We start from the raw sequence: 22,864 nt of genomic DNA, 5'->3' as shown, positions 1-22,864 counted from the left end.
CTCTTGAAAGTGTTTCAGAATGTCATTAATGATAAACTCCCGAGTTTCATATGGATGGACCCTAGTGAAAGGATCCAGATTAATCACAGCATCTTCAAATCTGATTAGAGGAAATCCCAGTGAGCTCTTCAATGCCTAATTAAATAAAAAATATTGCTACTTAGTTTTTTTTTCTACTTCTCATTCAGAGAATCCAAATGAATTAAATAGGTATATAACAAGCCAATAGCTTATCTGAAGCTGCTGGAATAGTGGATGCTTTGATAGAGGTAGAGGGCAATCACTCCATAAACCTTTTACTTGTAAACGATGATCAAATTATTAGACTTACATTTGTTCAGTAATTAGACAGGAACTAAACACCCCTCCTGATGCAATCTGTTTCCTAAACTTGAAGTTTGTATTTCAAAACAAAATGCGTTTAAAGTTCCATGTTTAACATTTTGTTGTTACTGCTCTAAAGGTCCATTAGCAGCAAACTGCATTTTGGGGCAACAAAGCTGGTAAAAGGGCTGGAGGGCACATCTTATAAGGAGAGGCTGAGGACACTTGGGTTGTCTGGTTTGGAGAAAAGGAGGCCAGGAGGTGACCTGGTTGCTCTTTGCAGTGCTCTGAGCAGGGGAAGCACTGAGGGAGTCGCCACTCTCTGCTCCAGTGACCCAGAGCTGTGCCAGGGGAAGGTCAGGCTGGGTGTTAGGGAGAATTCTGTTACCGTGAGGGTGGCCGAACACTGGAACAGGCTCCCTAGAGAGGTGGCTGATGCCCCGTGCCAGTCAGCGTTCAAGAGGCATTTGGACAACTCCCTCACTGATGTGCTGTAGCCCTGAAGAAGTCAGGCAGTTGGACTCGATCTCTGAAGGCCCCAACTGAACTATTCTCTTCTAGATCATTTCAGTTCTTGATAACAACATGCACAGTGCCAACATCAGAAAATCTGAAGATGGCAAGAAGCCTGATATTGTTATATGTTTCTACATTAATCACTAAATCATGCTTGGTAGTAAGTAGTATGAGTTTTTCTGCCATCTGCAGGCAATTAATGTAAATTACATGTCTGACTTCAGTTTGCAAGTAAGAAAGGACCTATTTATTTTTCCAGTAAATGGACGACTAACTAGAGTAGCCCTCATTATTCACTTTGGTAGGAAGTAATTTCCTGTTTAACTATCAGATATTATATAAGGCAACTTTGTTAATAGTGGTACCTAATAAAAATAATCTGTCTACCCCACATTACCAGACAGCAATGTCCAAGCCTTTCAGAAACATTAGAGGTTGTTAGAGAGACTACAAAGGCTCTACTGTGATTATTCTCTCACTTCTACCCTGAACTCACCCATGCTACAAAACTGAATGAACTCCTTCTGCGAAAGTTAATATACAGAATACAGTCAGTGACTGTTATTATTACAAAAAAATGTATACGCCAAGTTTTCTCTTGGGAACATTCCCAGCAGCTGCCAAGATTGGACCTTTTTCCAAAGGTGGTAAGAAATCCAAAAACCAGTGCACATTACTAGTTTCTTAAAGGCACTCACCACTAACACCATTTTCACTCTCAAATTCAGAGATAATTGGTTGACAAGCATTTTTATGGTGATACTGAAATACAAGATCTCACACTTTCAAGCCACTGGCTGGTATGGAATATTAGAGCTTGTTATCAAATTGTCCTCCTTTGCACACGGATTTGGCAAAAGCAATACAAGAGTGCAGGACTGATGTTGTTCTGGGTTAGCTTGGTCAGACTCTGTGATACACACTTACTTCACAACACTGAACTTCTTTAAAAGCATCCACATATTAATGTCCTTTATTTCAAGCGCACAAAAAAGGCCTGGTCAGTGTTCAAAATTTCTATGAAAATGCAGCTTTGAAAAGGCAGCAGTTCAGTCCCTCCATAGAAAGGCAGCACACTAAGTCACCACAAAATGCACAAAGCATTTTTTTTCTTGTTCCCTAAGTTCAGTAACTTATCTTTCTCCACCCTTAGCCACCCCATATGTCATTCATTCACTTCAAGACTCTTTACACTACTATTAATGTAACTGAAGTCCTCTGTAAGGTAGCAAGTTATTAGGTGAAATTGGCTGTGCTTAAATGGAAATAACAGAAATCAAGGAATATTACAGACGAGACTGGAAATTATGCAAATTAGTGAAATTTACTGAAATTAAATAATGGAAGAATACATGACTATTAATAGCAGTAAGTAGAAGCTTCTGCTTCTTTCTCCTTCTGTGATAGAACCTTTATTTGGAAGCATATTCTGTAAATACATTGTCTTACCTTGAGTTCCAAAGGTAGCTTATTAGAAGTGAAGACACTCAACTTTATTTGAGGCACGGTTATTTTGAGATTTTCAAAGTAGTATCGCTTTTGTACTCCAGTATTTTCAGCAACCTTTTCATGGAGGTTTTCATCATAGTTTTCAACCTCTACATCCAGAGGAAACACAGGAATCAGAATAGATTAAATATGTATGTAGTTATGAATGCATACTCCATAAGGAGTTACAATTTCTCTGTACAAATAAAAAGTATGTGCAATTGCTAGTGTAGCCAGCAAAATTATTCATGCCTTATGACATGAAGTTGACCCTTTAGGCTCAAGATTTTTTTTTCAGATCTGCCTGCATTTTTAAAACCTGAATTTATTTGTAGTTAGACAAAAATAAGTTATCCAAATGCATAGACTGAGTTAAGCTTCTAATCTTGCTTCAAATATATGTCATCACATAAAAGCAAGGTGATACAAACGTAACTATGAAATGTTTCCTTCCTACTGAGTAGTCACAATCTTACCTTTTCCTCTCTCTACATTTCCTTATATGACCTGCTAACAATATACTTACAAAACAATAGAATTTGATGTTTTTCATCATCACTACCAAATGGAAAAAATATCTATGCAGAAGACACTCAATAAATTGATTTATATACTGAGTCAAATTTGGCTGACAGTGACCAACAGGTTTGTACACTATTTCTGAGAGCATCTTGGTGTTCAGGCATCAAGGAGAACGAAGAAAGATGACAAAATTTTAAGAACTCAGGTTGAACAATTAAGTATGTTGAATGAAAATGACAAAATAGATTTTGTTTGAATCTTGGATGGCATCATCAGCATCAGTGGATAAACTACCAAGCATGTACAGTAAGTAAGGAAATAAAAAACAAGAAAGCAAAGGTATCATAAACTGAACCAAAGGAGAGACTAGTAAACAGAGTGAAATTCAGAACCTTTATTTTCTTCATCACTACAAAGCTTAAGTCTTTAAATCCTCTGTCTTTGAAACTGGGAAAGGTAATACTTGTCTTTTTTAGAGACAATTAAGAACAGACTATGGATTAGCAAGACATTACACTCCTGAGCATCATTTGTAGGCTTGCCCACATATGGAAATAAACCTCAACTGTTTTTTTTTTTCCTTCAAGTTATTTTACTATATATTCCTACACACCCTTACTGTGTAATAAAAGTGACTCTTTAAATTGCCACTCCAAAACAGACATTTCAGAAGTTTCCAAAGAACACACAAGCCCTGCAATAGAAAGATTAAAATAACATCTATGAGCTGAGAAGATTCAAGAGCCCCATCTTGCTTCACTGAATGAAAACAAAACTTGTTTTTATAATTATAGCTAGGAGTAATAGATATCAGAACTGTAGGGTCAGACAGCCAAAATCTTCCTTCAGCTGAGAATGAGGGACTGCCCAAGGAAAAAATGAACAGATATCTGATTTCTAGCCTAGGGTTTATTTAAACTTAGTTTACTAAGTGGCTTGCTAAATTAATAACACTTTTTTTTTTTTTTATAAAACAAACAAACAAACAAACAAAACACCTCTTTACCTATTTAGATACATGAGCTTATGACAAATATTGAACTCCTTCCCACAGAGGTATGGCTCAGCCACTGCATATTGGACAATGCCACATGCGTCACTGCCTGAGTGCTGTAACAAGCACGATACACGTAATCAGCTTTGTGAGGTCCACTGAGACATTAACTTCCAAACTTTCTGTTCAGTGGATGTTTTCCAGCAGTTAAGAGTTTGCCAGACATTTTGAACTTACTTTACATGCAAAGATCATACCTATGCATACTGTAAAACCTGTCTTTGTAATTTTATACTATACCTGATTCAGACTGAGCATAGCCAAAGAAATTCAGCAGCTTCAGAAGCAATTTCTCCTCAATTTGAACTGTGAACTTCCGAGCGGTGATCATCAGATGCTGCAAAGATAAACAAGTTTCATTTTACAGTATTAATACTAGAAATATTATCTGTACAAGCCATTATATAGGACAATGTGTTCTACTTCACATGATATTTTCACTGGAATGGAATTGTGTTGAGATTTTCACCTTCCAAATGTCTTTGGTGTTTTTTTTTTCACTGGAAGTTACCTACAACTTCTGATTTTTAGATTGTTTTGGAAAGTATTGTGCTTCATTAGCCAATACCAACACATGAGAATCTGATGCTTAACTGATTCCAAAGCTGTAATCAGCTGTTACTCGAAAGAGTGTCAAAATATGGTTGAAGATTCCAAGTAACTGAATTGGTCTTGATAAACCAACCCTATTTTGTCCTCACAATGCATACTCCAGTTGGTGGATAAAATTCCAAACAAAGTTAATAGCTGCAGTACAGAAAACAGGGTTTATGCTGTAACATTATCAGAGAGAAGTAATCACCTTGTACACAAGACATGAGAAGCACAGCACAGATATTCAGGTTCATTATGTTGTAATGGTACCTACGAATTTTGAAGTAAGAATAATTTATCTTGAAAAGTTAGGTCATGGACATGAACGAGCAGTGGTCTTTTTTTTTAATCATCCTGTCCATCACTGTACTGTAGCTTCAAGTATTATTAACATGATAAGTTGGATATAGTGTCCTTTACAACACAGCATTAATTCAGTGAATAATTTAATTCAGATACTAGTAAAAATTAGCAACAAGTAAGGTCATTTGAACAGACTGGTATTTGCATGGCACAAACAAAAGATGGCTGTTTACCTTGTATATATCAGTCATCGTATTCTTACTGGGAAATTTCATTGCATTTATTTGCACTGCAGGACCAGCCTCCACAGGCTCATTTTCACTCATCCTAGGCGTCAGAAAGAGCATTAAAGGCTGTGTGGTGCCAATAAGCTGGTTGTCCACCTACAGTGTGGATATGATAGACAACAAAATCAGAATAAACGATGATAAGTAAAACAAGTTTCTTTATCTGAGGAGTTAAAAGCTTTCAGAAACAAGTGGTCCTTGAGTCAGGAAGCTACTGAACATACTGGGTTACTGATCACTACTAAGATCATCCCCCGGAATACTCAGAAATACCCTTCATTATGAAAATGTTTATAGCTACCAAAAAACCGAAACAAAAACTGTAGAAAAATCAGTATATCCACTGTCCTGTTTTCTTGTTTGTTTTTTAAAAACACAGCCAAAAATATTAATCAACAGTAGAGTAAACCTTCTTGTGGATAAAAAGTTTGACTGATACATGTAAGCACCCGTTTATCTTCTGTAGTCTGCAAGAGTACACACACCTCATGGAAATTTTGCATATTGGGAACACAATTCTAATAATTCAGATGAGTTTTTTTAGTAAAGAAAAAGTTTTCACTGCATTTGGTTTAACTTGTTAACTCTTATTTTGAAAGACCAAATTGAAAACAAAGGTAAAGAGAAAAATTTCAATATGACCTGTTAACAAAAAAAAAAAAAAGAAAGATTCTACCTTGCATAACAGTTTAAAATAGTTAGAAATAAACTGCATGGAGCACCAAACATCATTATCTCAATTATTATTAGGATAATCCAAGACAGACACTGATACTTACCAAAACATAATATTCAGGAATTTAAATCTTAGAGCTCTAAACATTTTTCAAAATTCCAGGAGACACATGAACAAATAAATTTGTTTCAATATGACAAATACCTGTACACGTTGCACGCTGAGCTCTAGCATCTGACTTGTTGACAGTTGTGTGTAGTGGACATTAATTCTTGTGAGGCTTGCAAATATCAGCTCTTCAGGGACTTTGTTGACTAAAGACAATCCTATTCCACCTTCCAGTCTCACAAGCACCTGAGAAAAGAATATTTGAAGAGGAAAAAAAAACATACCTGTAGTACTGAATGTGCATGCTCCTCCAAAAAAGTTATTTTTTTAAACTTATCTCCAGAGCTGCTGCTGAACAGCTCTTGATGATTAGGTCTTCAAATAAAGAGGGCTTGGATTTCTAAACCCAGTATCTAAGAATGAGGTGTTTTAGCAGGAATGTCTACAGGTTTCTTGCAAGAGTTTATCATGGGGAAAGGCAAATGAACAACAACCACCGTCACCCAAAACCAAAAAAAGCCCACTAACCAATTGAAATAGACCAAAAAAGCTGACAGAAACAAAATAGATACTTGTTGTAATATCTTACTTCTAATTCCTGCTCCGTATTTGGATTTTTTAACTTGCGTAGATCTTGTTCTGGAAATTCATCTCCTTCACCAGATAAACGTTCATTTCTACGTTGGTTAAAATCTGTTATCTAATATGAGAAAACAAACAAACAAACAAACAAAAAAAACACCACCAAAACATCAGATTACCACTATGATCTCTTTCCTATTCATAAATAATAGCTATATTACCCTCCTTTATATTTAAAAAGAATGAATTTCAAAAACTTTCAAAGTAGTTATTTATGACATTCCCCCCTTTCATATCATTACAAAATTACCATTTTGTTAGGTTTAGAGATGAAATGCAGAAGAAGGTATTTCAAGTACAAGTAAATTATGGAACTAGATTCCAGTTAATGAATCACCTGCAGAACTCTAGTTGGCCCATCTGGGGTGACTTTAATAGCTAGTACTCCTGACCCAGGCCTCATCTTCTGGTTTATGAACTGCTGTTCAGGTGGAACTGGCTCCAAACGTTCAAGAGAAGTGTCAGGACCAAGAACAACTTCTGCTCCATCGTAAAGACCTGATACTCCTCCCTTTGCCTGGAGAAAACAAAAAAAAAAAGAAAAGGAAAAAAATAGGTAAAGACTTCAGATATCTATTTATATGCATTAATTTAAAGTGTATTTTACTTCCCCCTCTTCAGACAATTGGAGAAAAAAGTAGTCTGAGACTCAGTCCCTGAGTCCCTGAGTAGTCTGGGACTGAGGGAAATTACACATTTCTTACTCTTTAGAGTAAATACTCTAGTTGGTCTTCTGGTAACTCATCTTTTATCAGCATGGCAGCTAGAAAAAATAGCTAAGACCAAAAATTAAGTATTTTCCCCCTGAATGCTCACACACTAAAGCTATCATGATCAAACACTGCAAGTCCTTCTGAAAACTTTTTCAACAGTATAGAAGGTTCCTAAAAGATGAACTCTGGATCTGCAAGTAAGACAGGAGTTTAAATCCTTACCGAGTCAACAGCTTAATGCAGTAATGTGGGGCTTTTTGGTTATCTCAGACTGACAGGTAGTAACTTACTAAGCTACTGTAATTTGATCACAAAATGATCAACCCAATATCATGGGCCTAAGTCAGTATTTATCTCTGTTTTTTGGTATTAGCATTGAAACGTATCATCAGAAGTAGCAAAGAAACACTGTATTACTAACATCCTTACTATACTATTACTATATATACTATACACTAATATCCTTCCTATATTCCTTCAGAGAAAGTGAGCAAGATGTCTGAGATGCTGCTTTTCAGTCACTGCTGGTTTGTTTTAAAATGAACAAGTATCTGAACCATATGTTTTGGAAAAAATAACAAACAAGTCATAAGGAATTTAGAAACAAGAAAAAAAAAAGAAGCTAAATAGAACGTACGTGTCCTATCCATTGAACTTTCAAAGTGATATTTCTAACATGCTTTATAGATCCATTCCAAATTCATTGTTCGCGTAAGACACACTTTCATCAGAGCTAACACATTTACTATGAAAGCACTTTTTCCTCTGAATTGAGTTTGATTTCCATTGTTGTAGCTTGCAAATAATTCATTTTTCATAATAAAATGCTAGAAATAATATATTTTATCACAAGTATATTTTGCTATTTCAGCAATATGCAGGATCACATATTCTACTTTTGCTTGTAAATAAATGATGGATAAATATGGCAGAAATAAATAAAAGTATGGCCATCAAAATTCTTTTAACATTTAGGATCAGAATTCATAAAAGCCATCCAGGTTTCTGTGCCTACAAATTCTGACATCAGCAGGCAGAATTATCAAGTAGTTTGCCAATGTTAATTTTCTGAAAGTCAGCATTTCCTGGAACATGACAAAAGAGTTTGAACTCTTTTTTTTTTTTTTTTTTTTTTTTCATTCTTGTTATTAAAATATTAGAGCCATGATTCTGAGAAACACTGGGTACACACAAATCTGACTTTCACCAGTGATATTAGTTGACACTCAGCAGCATTTTCAAATTTGGTATGTACGAGAACATAAAGACCCTACTTATCATCATACTGATTATTTTCAACAATCACACACTATTAATTATCTAATGCTTTACTTTCAAGTTAATGATGCAAGATGGTTATTTATTTGTAATTGATAAGAGCTTTCAAACATCAATTTAAAACAAGTAAGCTATTTATATAAGTCTGGTCTCATTAGCATCCTGAACCTTGGGTTCAAAGCTTTCTTCTCTGCAATACTAAGATCACATTCCTGTCATCAACATCAGTAACACTCGAAACAAGTTCATGTATGATCAGTTCTGACCTGGACAACAAGTCCATGAATACCACAGGTCAACTTCCCATCACAAAAGCTCCATGTCTGGGTGGTACTGCGCCGTCGATCAGGCTTTCTTAGCATCAGTGGCTCATACCTACGACAAAAGCATGCCAACCAAGACTTGATGATTCCAATTAGATGATAATCCAATTAGATGATTCCAATTTCCCAGTTCCAGTCCTGTGTTTTTGTTCAAGTTTGCTTCCCTAATCTCAATTCTAAAGTGCTGTTTTAACAATATGCAGCTGAAAAGACATTAATTATGCTTTAAAAATACACCAGTCACAAAGTCGCAAAGTCCTCCTGTTCCTGAGGACAGATAAAAGCCTAGCTCTTACAAAAGCCTTCAGAAACATTTATTTTCTTATTCAGACAAATAAGTAAATCATCATGTAAAAGCAAATACAAAGTTAGTATCTACATCAATTTCATTAGAAATTGTATTTCCAATACCTGTTATCTGTGACAGCTGCCAGACCTGCAATATCTAAAATCATACAAGACTCCACAGACCTAGGAAAAGGTTTATGGGGGTTATGAGGAACTGATGAACCTTCATGGCAAAGCATTCCTGTGCCAGACATTCTCCAAAGCTGGGATCGTTTTCCTGGCTCCTGTTGCATAAAAAAAAAATAAATAATCAAGATTCAAATGAACACAGCAGTACAGACCAAACATTACTGTTCTATTTTGCTATCAAGTGCTATAAAATTATAACTATTTTCATCCTTAAAAGTTACCATGTTTTTTTTTCTTTTTTCCTTCTCCCAGCACCTGATTTTACTTCATCACATAGCAACAGCATTTAAAAAAAAAAAAAATCAAACGTGTCTTCGTACCTTCTTTTTCAGTATAACTCGCTGCGTCTTTGGAGAAACATCAAGGACAAGCTCTGCATATGCAGCATCCCTGTTTGAAGCAACTGGCCTTACGCTTGCCTCCTGCGAACTAGAACACCAAGAAAATTTAATCATGTTTAGTCAGAGTAGCTGCTACTTCTTTAGATTAAACTAGATCTGTATCAAAAACAAACCAAGGAAGCTCACAATTGCACTACAGCCAGACAATCATTTGTATTGTTTTGTTCCCTCTTGTTAATTTTTAAATTACCAGATGAGCTGTCAATTTGACTGCATTCTTAAGAGAGATTTTCATTTCTCACTACAACTATCAACTTCACAGAGAGATCAGATGAATTCCAAACAAAATTTCCTACTTTATACTGGGAAAATCAATAGAATATGCACCATCCTCCCATAGCTGTTTTTAACAGCACATAAAGTGCAAGCTGAAATATCACAAGCATGTCATAACATGTACATCTTGTAGTGAAGTGTTCTTAATCCACCAAATGAAATCAAGTTCCCGAATATGACATTAAACATCCTTGCTCTTTTAAGATCAGTGGGTTGACAGTAGATGCCACACGCTAAATCTTCCTCAGTATGTGAGAAAATAAACATTGACAAGTTGCACCTACAGAGCTAAATTATCACAACCAAATAACATAAGTTACACAGTTTACTGACTCTGCCAGACTCAACATTCTGAAACTTTTTAATTTCTGAATTTCTTCTGCTAGCTAGATGGTCAACAAAAGTTTACCTGAATTATAAATACTTCCAAAAGGTGTAAAATGACAATCATTAAGAGAATAAAAACTTACAACACCATAAGCATGCAAAATATTTTAATGTAATATATAAAGACTTACCCTGAGAAAGTGTACGCAGCAGCAATATAAATGAAGTTTTCATAATAAAGCTGTTTGCTATCTTGGAAGTCATTCATACTACAAACGATTTCTGAGGAGCCAGCCCCTTTAACTGTCAGCATTATATAAGGTGGTAGAACAGGCTCATCCCAGGCATAGTCTAGAGAGGTCATAGGCTTCACTTCAGTGTATAGTCTTGGCTCGACAACACCATGCTGATTAAAAACAATTGGGACCTGTAACAGTTATGAAAGAGGATTTAGTTTCACACAAATTCTTAATCAGTCAGATTATTTACTACCATTTATCCATTTTTAAGGAGTTGGTCATTGAAACATGTTCAGCTCGCTTCCCTCCCCCCATTCTTCCATTTGGATCTCAAAGATAATCCGAAAGGGACTAGAAATTTGCTTCTACCCATCATCTTTGGTTTAAAAGGTCTTTAGTCCCATGATAGCGTCTCAAATCTTCCTAATCAAAATTAGGAGACTTGCCAAGTTTTATTTCGCAATTCAGTAGCAAAATCCATAAAAACAGCCAGTAAGTATTAATTGCTCTATCTCCTGCTCTGATCACCAGGCAGTTTGTAAGGTACTGCAAAATAAGCAAAGAAATTCTCTGATTTTTTTTAACATTACTGATAGGGAACTTGCTTCTTCATCTCTCACATTTGTTATTTTCAGCTCAGTAATACTTCTCATTTAAACACTAAGGAAGTAAGGTGTCTAAAACAAAATGTTAGCAAGGAAGATACACATTTTAGTAAAGAAGTCCAAAGACAGAAAGGAAGTGCTATCAGTCACCTGAATTCTTTTTGCACATTATTCAAGCGCAAGTGTTATTCAGATTACAAACTAGTATCCTGTTACAATATTCTCATCCTTATGATGCTCTTCATCACAAGACCTTTTTTTGCTACACATTTTAATTTTATTTTGCAAGTTAGTCAGCTCCCTAACCTAAAAGAACTACTTTTAATAAGGAAAGGGAAAGAGGAAAGAGGAAAGAGGAAAGAGGAAAGAGGAAAGAGGAAAGAGGAAAGAGGAAAGAGGAAAGAGGAAAGAGGAAAGAGGAAAGAGGAAAGAGGAAAGAGGAAAGAGGAAAGAGGAAAGAGGAAAGAGGAAAGAGGAAAGAGGAAAGAGGAAAGGGAGGGGAAAGGGGAAAGGAAAGGGAGGGGAAAGGCGAAAGGGGGAAAGAAAACAGAATCTTGACTTTTTGCTCCCTTACCTTGGAAAAGTTGTCTATGCGAAAAGGTGGTGGTAACTGATCTGTGTCACTGAATGCAACGCGGTATGTAGCTCCTTGAAGAGTAATTTCTACTCTTAAGAAGTAGCATTTTCCCAGCGTATCCCTGAACAAGAAAGAACAAGTGTATGAGAGGCAGGTTTCTGATGTGTTTTACTGCAGTCCTAAGTGTTAAACAGCTGCTTCTATTAAAAAATGGAAGCATGTTACAGAAGATTTCTGTGTAATAAACTACCTCATATTAATATGGAATGAGTTATTTTTGTTGACCTCAAATCCTCCAGACCAAATGCAGTTTGGGACATCCATTAATCTCACACATAAGAGCTGATCATAATCGTTACGTGGCCAGTGGAACACAACGCTGGAACCAGGAAGTGTGGAGAGATAGCCATCAGGATTGGATGTTCCCTAGTAATAGAAATTGGTAAACAAATAGCCTATAGGTGTTAAAAATACAATATTAATCTATAAACTTCTCAAATATGAGCACAGCAATTTCTCTGTTAGGCAAATGATCATAATTAGAATAAAGATCGTCATAACCAGCCAACAATACTTTCAAGTATAATGTTTGTAATCTTTCTGGTTAGAAGATGCTGTGACTAACTACACGTATTGTAGTAACATAAATGAACCATCTTACCTGGCCTCTGGCAAATTCCCGCTGAACAAAGGCAAGCTTATAGGTTGATTTATTATCTAGCAGGTAACGGGGTGCAAATGTTACCATGCATGTGTCAATATAACGACCTCTGCCTTTTTTCACATCAATACCTTGGAACAGAAACAAATTAAAAACAAAGCTATTACTTACAAGAAGAAAAAAAAAAAAGATTATCCTTCAAATCTTTTAATACTTTTGCAGTATACAGACACTCAAAATAACCAGAGACAGTAATGAAGTGGGATTTCAAACGTACTTAGAAGTAGCATATGGAAGAATGAAGACAGAAACAGAAAGAACAGTTTGTATATACAGTTATTAATACTCATTGATGAAATGCAAAAATAACTAAAAACTGATTTATAAGTTAACAAAATTCTAGAAATTTGTACATCTTTATTTTGAATACTATCTGTCTTTTGTCTAATACTTTTCCCCTGAAGCCTCAAAAACCTTTAGCAATGTAAGTTTCCCTTCTGCAGTTTTTCTGTTTCTCATGTCACTGACACGTCCTAACAAGTTCCACAGTGTTTCTCAAATGTTCCCATAAGCACATACCAATGTTGTAAATGAGGCCTGGTCGGTTTCCATGTTGGATCACTTTAAGGGCTCTGACACCACTACCACCATCCAAGGAGAAACCCTGGCACCAGCCAGGCATACCTTCAGGATGGATCCCTTTTCCAATTCGCATTGTACAACTATGGTTAAGAAGAAAACACAAACATTTTCTCATTTAAATAAAGGATCAGATATCAACACAATGCTGATAATCAAATGTGTACCCGGATACAAAAAAGAACACCTCTGTTTTAATATAACCGTATCAGAAGCCATGATAAATCTCTTTAGTAATTAATTCTGCATTTCTATCCTATTTTTCTTCGGAAGTTCTAAGCTCTTTTAACAGATGGGTGAAGATTCAGTGACTGTGTCACGTATAAGGCTATTGTACATGGACTTCCAAGTAAGCGACTGCTACGACTCTGTTAACATTTAGAGTTTGGATTTTTTTTCCTCATTTTGTTATTGTTTTTAGTGATAACAAAGATATTCATACAACTTGGTAATTCTCTTCAAACAGGTTTCTGGATGCCTTGGAAAAGAAGCATGAATACAAGGCACACAAAATAAAACCATCTAAGGAGTTTTCAGCAGGAAATGTTGAAAGATTCAGTATGCTTATTTCAGCACCAAGAAACTAAGTACCTGAACAGGTACTTAACCTTTCTTAAGATGACAAAAGAAATTAAAATGATATTCATGCTAATATACCAGCACCCAATTCTCTGCTGATTACTTTCATACTTCTAAGGTTCCGCCCCTCTACTCTTCTCTCAGTATTACTTACAAGTTTGGCTGTTCCTTATCAGCGTAACAGAACAGAAGTGGGCTGAGACTTCTAGCAAGTTCATGCTCTTCGAACTGACCTGCAGCATCTGTTTTTGCATTATCTTGTCTGAAGATAAGTGGTAATCCTTTAAGAAAACAAGAAAAAACCCTGTCAGGTTATACTTAACCTTTGCACAAATTTAAGATTTGAATGGTAAAAACTACTGCAAATTAAAGAACAACCTAAAATACTTCTGTTGGAATGTTAGCCATTAGTCTGCATGCAATCTCTTTCTCATTCTATGTCTAACCTGCTTAAGAGCTAAACCTATTATAGCTGAGAGCCACGGAGTCTGCTGCAAGCAAAAAAAGAACTCCTGTAGCTCTGATAATGCCATTAGATATTAACACAGTGTAACTGCAATTTATTGTTGAAGATTTGTTGCTTACAGAAAGCATTTCAGTCATTGAAAGCCAGAGTTATAACAGGAGTCTAATCTATGCTGATTTATTTACAGTTACATCAAGTCTATTAAATAGCTCAAGTTTAAAAATCTGCAATATAGCAATGAAAACATCTAAGTAATTTGCAAATCACAACACAAGAGGTGCTGGCACTGGAAAAAAAAAAAGATGAATTAAAGTTGCAGGAAAGATTAAGTGGTGTTTAAAAAGCTCTGTTTATCTAGAAAGAAAATAAAAACTCTGCATAAAATCTTCCAAGTTCCACCATTATAGTTATGGATCAAAATACTGTAAACTTACCTGTTTTGTTGATTAACCAATATGGTGCTGAAATGAATATTTTTAGAGAACCTTCAGCAAGACATACAATCCTTATAGTCAAATTTAGCAGTCGCTTGTTGACATCATACAATCGCATCCGCACCATGTAGTTTTGTGTCCCAGGAGGAATCAATAGCTCTTTACAGATTGGAAAGTTTTCTAGCAATACCCCTAGGTAAAAAACAAACAAACAAACAAAAAACAAACATTAGCTTCTGGTAAGTATACAGTTTAGTCTTTCACATTTTTTGGTCTTTCTAAATATTTCATAGAGGTTAACCACGTTAACTTTAAAAACTACTCAGTGTATTAATCTCTAACCTCATTAATAAATGCTTAATTTTAAGTCAAAAGCAGAAAAAACGTTTTATAAAGGAACTCCACTTATGGCTAATTATTGCCTTAAGCATCAGAAGTCCAGCCAGTGTTGAAAATGCACATGTTCTCCGTCAGACAGAAAACAGCAAAAACACTCATAAATTTGGAGAGTTATTTGATTCATTCCTGTCTTTATCACTGTTCTCTCCAGTTTCCACTGTTTCCACTCTCAGGAAAGAGCCAAATAAGAAACAGAGCAAGACAGCTAACAGATCTAGGGGAACGACTGGAATATTAACTTTTTATTTTTTGGATGTATGCACTTGGCTATTAACTGTAAGAAGCACTGCAACCCAATGAAACCATCATATAAATGTTTTCATATTTTTTTTCCGGTTATTATTACTATTTTCCCAATATTTTATCACTGTTCCTCATAAACGGAAATAGTTATTTCTGAGGTGCTCCTCTAGGAGGATTAGAAAGTGGCATCTTATAAATTGCCTTACCAAGCTCAATGTTCTGAGATGTATCAGCTGTGTGCAATGCTGCCTCCTTGCCAGGTTTAAGTGTCCCATTAATTGGCATCCCTTTAACATAAAACTCAAGTTCACAAGGCAGCAAATTACAGATTACCACAGTTGGCAAGAGATAAATAGTATGCCCAGGCTGTCTGAAAATCTGTTTAGCGCTGTCAGAAAATATGTGGGAGGGCATGTAATCAGGGTAATTTTCTTTCTTTATCGCCACACAAAACCTGTGAAGACATAGAAGTGTGTGAGAAGAAGTGAGAAGAAGTTAACAAACTCAATGGAATAACTGAAGCTTGAGTTTGGGTAAAAAGTCCATACTCTATTTCCTAGCAGTTCCTCTTTTACAATACATATTAATAGACATTTGCTAACAGCTACTGTCAGAGGGGCTTCAAGGAGCCCTACAGAAATAGAGTTGTTATGCATTCAATGCTTCTGATTATTCGAGTGACCAAGGAAAACATCCCATTATACTGCAGACACATTTATCTCTACATATTTTCTTTCCTATTATTTAATTTAATGGTACTGCATTTATCAGAAGAGGATTACAGGTTACAGAAAAATAATTAGGTCGTAAATTACCTGAAAAATCGGCTATTTTCAGACTCCATTGAATGACACTCTTGCTTGCTGCTACATACTTCTGCTGTCTTTTGAACAGTAGTCCAATGAATTGGAGCCTTACAGAAAAAGACTCCCAGTCCTTTTGGCCTGGCTTGTAAGCGCCACGATGTAAGATGGAGGGGAATAGGAAAGGAATCTCCTGGCATAACTGCTGGAAGAACGACAGGTTCTGCAACCAAACAGAAAAGAAAATATACATATCAAAACAGGCCCCTTTACTGAAAATTGTATCATTTTCAAATAGTAAGTCTCAATATATTTTCAAAGCAATGAATTACACTTAAAATTAAACACTAGCTACTTCCTGTACATTCCAAATATCAATCCATTGCTTTAAGCCCTATTAATCTGTCAGCAGACAAATTTAGGCATGTGAATCTGAAACTTGGAGCAGACTAAAAAGTTGCTGAAGCTCCAATTCTTTCTCCTTGGACGCGTCAGTGGAAAAGCATATTCCAAAAAGAACACATTCATCATGTTTTGGGCATGTTTTCAGCATGTCACTACATTTCTAGACTGTACCTCTGCATGCTAACAAACCTAGACTGAAACCTCGACTACTGCCAGAAGATACAACATACTACATACAGAATATACAAATCCATCTTAACAGAGTCTCAGCTTTCTCTGTTTGAGCAATAAGGAAAAATCTTACTCTAGGTTCTCTAGCTTACCTTGCTGATCACTATCTTCTTAACATTCCCCATTCCCCATACAGGGAGGTCTACTTTGCTGTTAACCGTTAGAAGCAGCAAGGAATTTTCTTCAAAACTGAAGATTTTGTATAGTACGGAAGGAACATATAACACTTACTGTCAGGAGCAGAAGGACTATCTAGTCTTAGTTCCATTGGTGTTTCCAGCTTGTTCTTCACAATCAAGGCTGAGCGCACTGTTATCACTTTCCGAGCGCTACCTTCCATGGTTACTTCAAATACCACACGAACTGGAGGCAATGAAGAAAACTGCAAGATAGATAAAAGCAATAAAAGGTAATAATTTTATCTAATAGAGGGCGCTATCAATTTTGAAGCTATAATTGGTGGAGTGAAAACTTGTGAACTGAGAGCAACCGAGATACATATACTTTCAAAATTATGGTCTATAATACTCTTCTTCCTTGCCAAAACACAGTAAAGTAATCAAGAAGCATTTCTAACCACTACTAACTCCATATCCTTTCCTAAATGATAAAAGCTCTAGTAAGAATGGTGTAGATTCTAAAAGCACACTTTATACACAATAACACAATTACATTATTTTATAAATTCCTGACGTTTGAATTCCAAGCCTTACTCAGGCAGAATAAGGAGAACAATTACTCAAATATTTTTCTCTCTGCCAGCAGTAGCAGGGAGAGTAGATGATACTTGACAAATTTTACCTTCAAATGTATGCATTACTGTGTTCAATAAACTCTGTGAAGACGATATTTCAATTAATACAGCTTCATTACACAAATCAGTGAGTTTTCACAACCCAGCTTTAGTGTTTAGTGAGTCAAGGTTTTAGCATCAGAAGTATGGTTTACGATCCTACTATTTATGCATGTTGATTTTGGGTTCATATCACTTTAGATTTTGACAAGATATAGTAGTAAATTATATATTTAGGCAGTTTCAAAAGAGAAATACATGTACTTTAACTCTTCTGCTACTGTTATTTAGATCAAAATGTTTATGCACCAGAGCATATTTTACTTCTCCATTTTTTAAAATGGCATAGCAAATTTTGTAACCATAAAGTATGATCTTTATGGAAATTAACTACATAGTAGAGACTTAAAACTGCACTTATTTCAATGTGCTTAAAAAAAAAAATTATCACCCCAAACTTCGTAAGAAGGTAGATGATCGGCTGCATTGCTTCAGTAGTTCAAAAGTAAGAGTTTTATTACGTGGAGATAAGCCTAGCACCATTGTCTATTCGGACTATAAAATCCTGTATTTGAGGAATCTTGTCACAGCTGAAGAGCAGATAATACTTAGTTACTAAGGTATCGTTCAGTTTGTAATCCATTCAAGAAAGTAAATTAATATATAGTTTAATGCGTTTTAATGAGTTTTATTAATTACTATTAATTAATTTATTAAATACTATGTGTCAAAATTCAAAACCAAGGTAGAGTATACTCAAAACATTCATGTCTTCTTTGCTCTGAGCTGCTCTTCTAAGAGGCATTGCCACTTGTATCCTGAAAACCACATTTTGTAAGTGCTCACATGCTGGAAATCACGTACTGGACATTAAGATCCACTCTTTAAACAATCATTTACAATAGTGATGAATGTTAAATGACATGAAAATACTTGCTCTGATTTGGAAACTTTTTGTTTGCTTTACTTTTGTTTCTCACCAAAAGGGTGGAAAAAAATAAACAAAACAGTTCACTTGTAGAATTACACTGGTCTTATTTAAGAAGCTTTCAAAAAGTGAACATATATACTCACATAAACTTGTGGATGTATTATATTTGTTCTATTTATGGGGCTTCCAACCTGGGAGAAAAGTAAACAAGAAAGGTATGTGTTCACTTTAAGCTATAACTGACAGCTGTAATACAGAACATTATTACAGAACAATAAACTAAACACATTCTTTGTTTAGTCTTTCTGATCCTCAATAAAATTTTGAAAACAAATCAGAACTATATTAGCAAAGTCCAATTGTAATACTGCTTTAAAAAGAAAGTAAGTTGAAGGAGAAGTGTTCATTGAGGGAAAAAAAATCCTTGGATATTCCTGAAAAGCAATTCTTTTTAATTTGCATTCTTTTCCTTCACGAACCAAGTTGCATATAAAGATGATGCTTTTTACACCTGAATATGAAATCATCAGAAATTATTCAAACAAGAGACTAGTCGCTCTTATTATTGGTTGCGGTTAGAAGCAAATTCCAATCCTGTTTTAAGTCAAAAAGACCACTTACAATTTCTTCATTCTTCAACAACCTTCAATAGCTAGTCTTTAAATGTAGCTTCAAAATCTGGTAATATCATTTCTATCATTGAGCCTCAGCCACAACTGCTAGCCTGCTGGTTATTACAATCATATTTTTCCTTCATGACAAGTATATTTTGTCTAAGCAGCCACATATTTCAACAATCTCTAGACCTACAGGAAATTGCCAATGTTGTTTATTTTAAGGAAATTAACCACAGAAAAAAACATGGCTGCAATAAATGAAATAAAAATAGTTGCTGAAATGCTGTGGTGATTTAAAGCTTAATCTCCATGAGACCCTGATGCTGTCACAAACATATTAGTTCTGTCATTAGAAGTTCTGACTGCTAAGCACAGTTTAAACTGCTGACTATTCTGTGTTTCGGTTGTGCATAAAACAGCCAGTTAGCACTTTCAAACTCTCCCAGTCCAAGCTATCTTGAAAGAGGACAACTTCATACAGCAGTCACTTTAAGACCAAAATCTTGGCGGACATCATTAATCTTAAGTTACATATCCCGTGAAGATTTACACTCAAAATCACAACTTACAGTAGAAGAAGATGAGTTCTTGTCTGGTGCAGCGTATCGGAAAAAGGTTCCAACCTTGTCTACAGATACTGGACTGACTTCTTCCCAGCCATTTACTCTCACTTGCAACTGATGAATTCTCAGATCATGCGTGTGCCTATCAGTTTAGATTACGTTGAATTACTATTAAATATTTATCTTACAATGCAAATACCAACCATTCATATAAAATATGTCCTCTGGATTATGAGGAAAGAATCCCCCTAATTAGCCATTTAAAAAAATCTCAAGTTTTTTCATTTCATGGACAAAGACAGACTTGACGTTTTGTCTGTTTAATTGATCCACTCCCTGATGAGCACAGAGAAATAAGTACAACTAAGTCATACAAGTAAACAAAAAAGAATGCTAAATATTTATTAGTTCTTATAGTTCTTAATGCTGATAATGCTTATGCTCAACGGCCAGTACTCCCAACCACAGACCGTTAGAATACAGGACATATGATTTGCAACTGAAGACCCTACGTCTTTCTATAACCTTTTAATGATCTAACCTCAACTCATATCTAGGAACAGCTTCCACCTATCACAATATAAGCTGCTTACTAAACCATTGATAGTTTCATACTATATGTGAGTTTTAAATATTTCAAAACAAAACACTGCAAGGTAAATTGGTAAATAATAATAATATATATATGTATTTATTATCTGCTAGTGTCCTCCCAACTATGAACCCATGAATTTCATGTATGAGTGTGTCAAAATGCATCTCACTGCCTGGTTCCTTCACCTGTGTCTGAGTTTCCCTCTGGCTTCAAATTCAAATGGAATTTCTTCCCCTGTGTTAACTTCTTTCCACTCACTGACATTATGGGCATCATCCAGTAACGTCCCATTTTCCTCAGGAACAACACCTGGACTCCCACTGTGAGATAATGCAGCCCTGTAAAGAGAATCATACCATCTTATGAATTGACAAAAGGACTACTTCAAGTAACAAGTCATTTTTAGTCTGCCTCAGTCCACAAAATTCCTGCAGTAAGAATGTACGCATAATGAATGTAGACCTGAGTGGTTTTCATATTCTCTCAGGTCTCTTGAAAAAATTATTATTAATGCCACCTCACTGTTAAAGAAAAGGCTCTTAACTAAGATAGATTTGGAGTTGTCTAGGATTCCCTGCAAGAAAACAAGATAACTGAAAACAAGTGTTTGGCTCACATCCCAAGGAAGCCAGACAAGTATTGTCAAAGTGACCCCACAACAGCTTCTTACCGGGTAGGTGTTGTAGTCAGGGTAGCAAACCACAGAGTGCATCCAGTATGATTTCTTAGAGCAAATGGGACAAATGGCTGTCTACGTTTTGGGGTCTTCATCTCAGCTATAAAACAAAATACAGAGTTGTCTAAACATTTACGAGAAAAATACTCATCAGACGCTGATACAGGACGACACAATGACTGGAGAACCACAACCTACATGAACTCTGGAAAAGTAATCTAAGGAACAGATAACTAAAATAATTTAAAATTGTATTAGCTACTACAGAAACAGTACAGAAAATCTTCCCCTGCATTAATTGTTTTCCTTAGTCATACAATTACATAAAAATTCAATAAAAACATAATAGGAATTGAGCTTAATCTACTTGTTCTTTTGTTTCTTCATATCAAACTTCTGTGATAACCAACATGCAGACAACTCAACTAAACCCCCCCCATCATAATAAGTAACTTTTCACGTGCATCTAAACACTCATAAAATATTAAACCCATATTCATTAATACTTCAGCAATACTTAAGTAAGAAGTTCAGCTTTTTTCAAGTATGCATTACTAACAAGCACAACTTCCATACTGTAGATTCCATACTGTAGAACGTCAAGTCTGTGAAAATACTTACTGTGTTTGGAGTTAAAAGGAAAAAAAAAAAAAGGAAGAAAAAAGAAAAGAACAACAAAACCTGCCAAATCCCAGTAACTACTTAGAAATGAAGATATATGGCTGCTCCCTAAATGCATATATCTTTCTGTATGTGAGAAGCTGAAAGAAGGCAGACACATTAAATCAGCTGGTCAAAGACAGAAATTAAATATTTCACAGGGTTTATCTGCATTCACTCCAAAGGAGGACTGATATCAAGTTCAAGCATGCCATGCTCTGAGACCAGCTCTTCCCAAGGCAGCATGCATCTAACCAAGCATAAATTAAGCACAAGTTTACAATGGCAAGAAGGGGGAATAGAAGCAGGTAGGTAAGTTTTTGAAGGCGTTACTAATGATCACATACAACTTTCTTCCAAACAAATGACAACAAATGACAGTATTTTTACATTGGAGCCATGAATCTGATCTCTCTGAACCTCACAGAGAAATTTTCTTACAGTTAAATGCTACAAACACTGATTTCTTTAAAATGAAAACTCTGTCTTTTGCCAAACGCAAACTAAAGCCAAAAATCTTTTTGGTGTAGAGCTTGATTTAATACAATTTTCTGGCTAGCTCAGGTTCTACAAAATCACAGACCAGAAGCCATATGAACTTCTACTCAGGTATTTAATTCATTGGCTATTTTTTTCTTTTTTTTTTTTTTGAGACATTTAAAAAAAATAATTTTGTGGACTGTGGCTTGATTTTTTGAAAGATACATAAATTTTGTATCTTGAGACTACTGCCTGAAAACGAAGTATTTATAATCAAAAGGATTTTTTTCATAATTTATTTAGTCATTTCCCTGAGTTGCAACACTCACTAAAAGCCAGTAACAAATATTTTCCCCACAGAAAAATCTGCCTGAAAAACACCTCAGAAAAATGAATCTATCACTTTACATTATCATGTGTGTGTATGTACGCATATGTTTTTTTTTGTGGTGTTTTTTTTGGGGGGGATAGTGGGGTAGGAGTGGGAGGGAACGATGGCACTGTTGTTTGTTTTTTGGCTTAAACATCAACAAACTGCAAGCACTCAAGAGACAAATATTTGTAAGGGGCAGTCTAAATTTTGGCACAGGTTAATATAAAGCTTTTTCTCCCACTTATACCATTTATCCAGTTCATACAACGTCAACTTATTTATCCAATATGCTGTTTTGTCTTCCACAATGCCACAGATTTTAAAAAATAGTAATAATAATAATATAAAAAAAAGGTCTTCAAACTGGATGGGTTTCCCTAACGCTAGTAGTGTCAAATATAAAACAAACAAATTAAAAGGTCATCTATAAGGAATGTTCTTTCCTAAGGCTCACTGAAAACAGATTAAGTTCCTACTGAAGCTATCCCAAAGTTTTAAGTACCTAAACACACATGCTCATTCAAGCAAATGTATAATAAACAGACTGTTAGATATATTTAGAATATGACATTTAAATACTGTGATT

The 22,864-nt window shown here is 35.4% G+C and overlaps 1 protein-coding gene across 4 annotated transcripts in view; it reads right to left on the bottom strand.

Annotated features, from left to right (window-relative positions):
* The window catches only part of VPS13D (vacuolar protein sorting 13 homolog D), a 104,779-nt gene that overhangs the window by 39,008 nt on the left and 42,907 nt on the right, over positions 1-22,864 (bottom strand). For all 4 annotated transcript variants that reach the window (XM_072026949.1, XM_072026950.1, XM_038166774.2 and 1 more), the window contains 24 exons: positions 20,760-20,865; positions 20,275-20,427; positions 19,501-19,636; positions 18,458-18,505; positions 16,822-16,972; positions 15,967-16,177; positions 15,358-15,605; positions 14,510-14,701; positions 13,764-13,890; positions 12,971-13,113; positions 12,392-12,522; positions 11,981-12,156; positions 11,728-11,851; positions 10,501-10,736; positions 9,626-9,734; positions 9,240-9,400; positions 8,772-8,880; positions 6,852-7,031; positions 6,462-6,572; positions 5,969-6,118; positions 5,035-5,184; positions 4,145-4,241; positions 2,290-2,438; positions 1-135 (listed from right to left, as the gene is read on the bottom strand). In XM_072026949.1, coding sequence (XP_071883050.1) covers positions 1-135; positions 2,290-2,438; positions 4,145-4,241; positions 5,035-5,184; positions 5,969-6,118; positions 6,462-6,572; positions 6,852-7,031; positions 8,772-8,880; positions 9,240-9,400; positions 9,626-9,734; positions 10,501-10,736; positions 11,728-11,851; positions 11,981-12,156; positions 12,392-12,522; positions 12,971-13,113; positions 13,764-13,890; positions 14,510-14,701; positions 15,358-15,605; positions 15,967-16,177; positions 16,822-16,972; positions 18,458-18,505; positions 19,501-19,636; positions 20,275-20,427; positions 20,760-20,865 — 3,533 coding nt within the window. The remainder of the gene's footprint in view (positions 136-2,289; positions 2,439-4,144; positions 4,242-5,034; positions 5,185-5,968; positions 6,119-6,461; positions 6,573-6,851; positions 7,032-8,771; positions 8,881-9,239; positions 9,401-9,625; positions 9,735-10,500; positions 10,737-11,727; positions 11,852-11,980; positions 12,157-12,391; positions 12,523-12,970; positions 13,114-13,763; positions 13,891-14,509; positions 14,702-15,357; positions 15,606-15,966; positions 16,178-16,821; positions 16,973-18,457; positions 18,506-19,500; positions 19,637-20,274; positions 20,428-20,759; positions 20,866-22,864) is intronic.

Source organism: Anas platyrhynchos, chromosome 22 (genome assembly GCF_047663525.1).
Source record: "Anas platyrhynchos isolate ZD024472 breed Pekin duck chromosome 22, IASCAAS_PekinDuck_T2T, whole genome shotgun sequence".
NCBI classification, from domain to species: Eukaryota; Metazoa; Chordata; class Aves; order Anseriformes; family Anatidae; genus Anas; species Anas platyrhynchos.
This window is presented reverse-complemented; position numbering and strand designations above follow the sequence as displayed.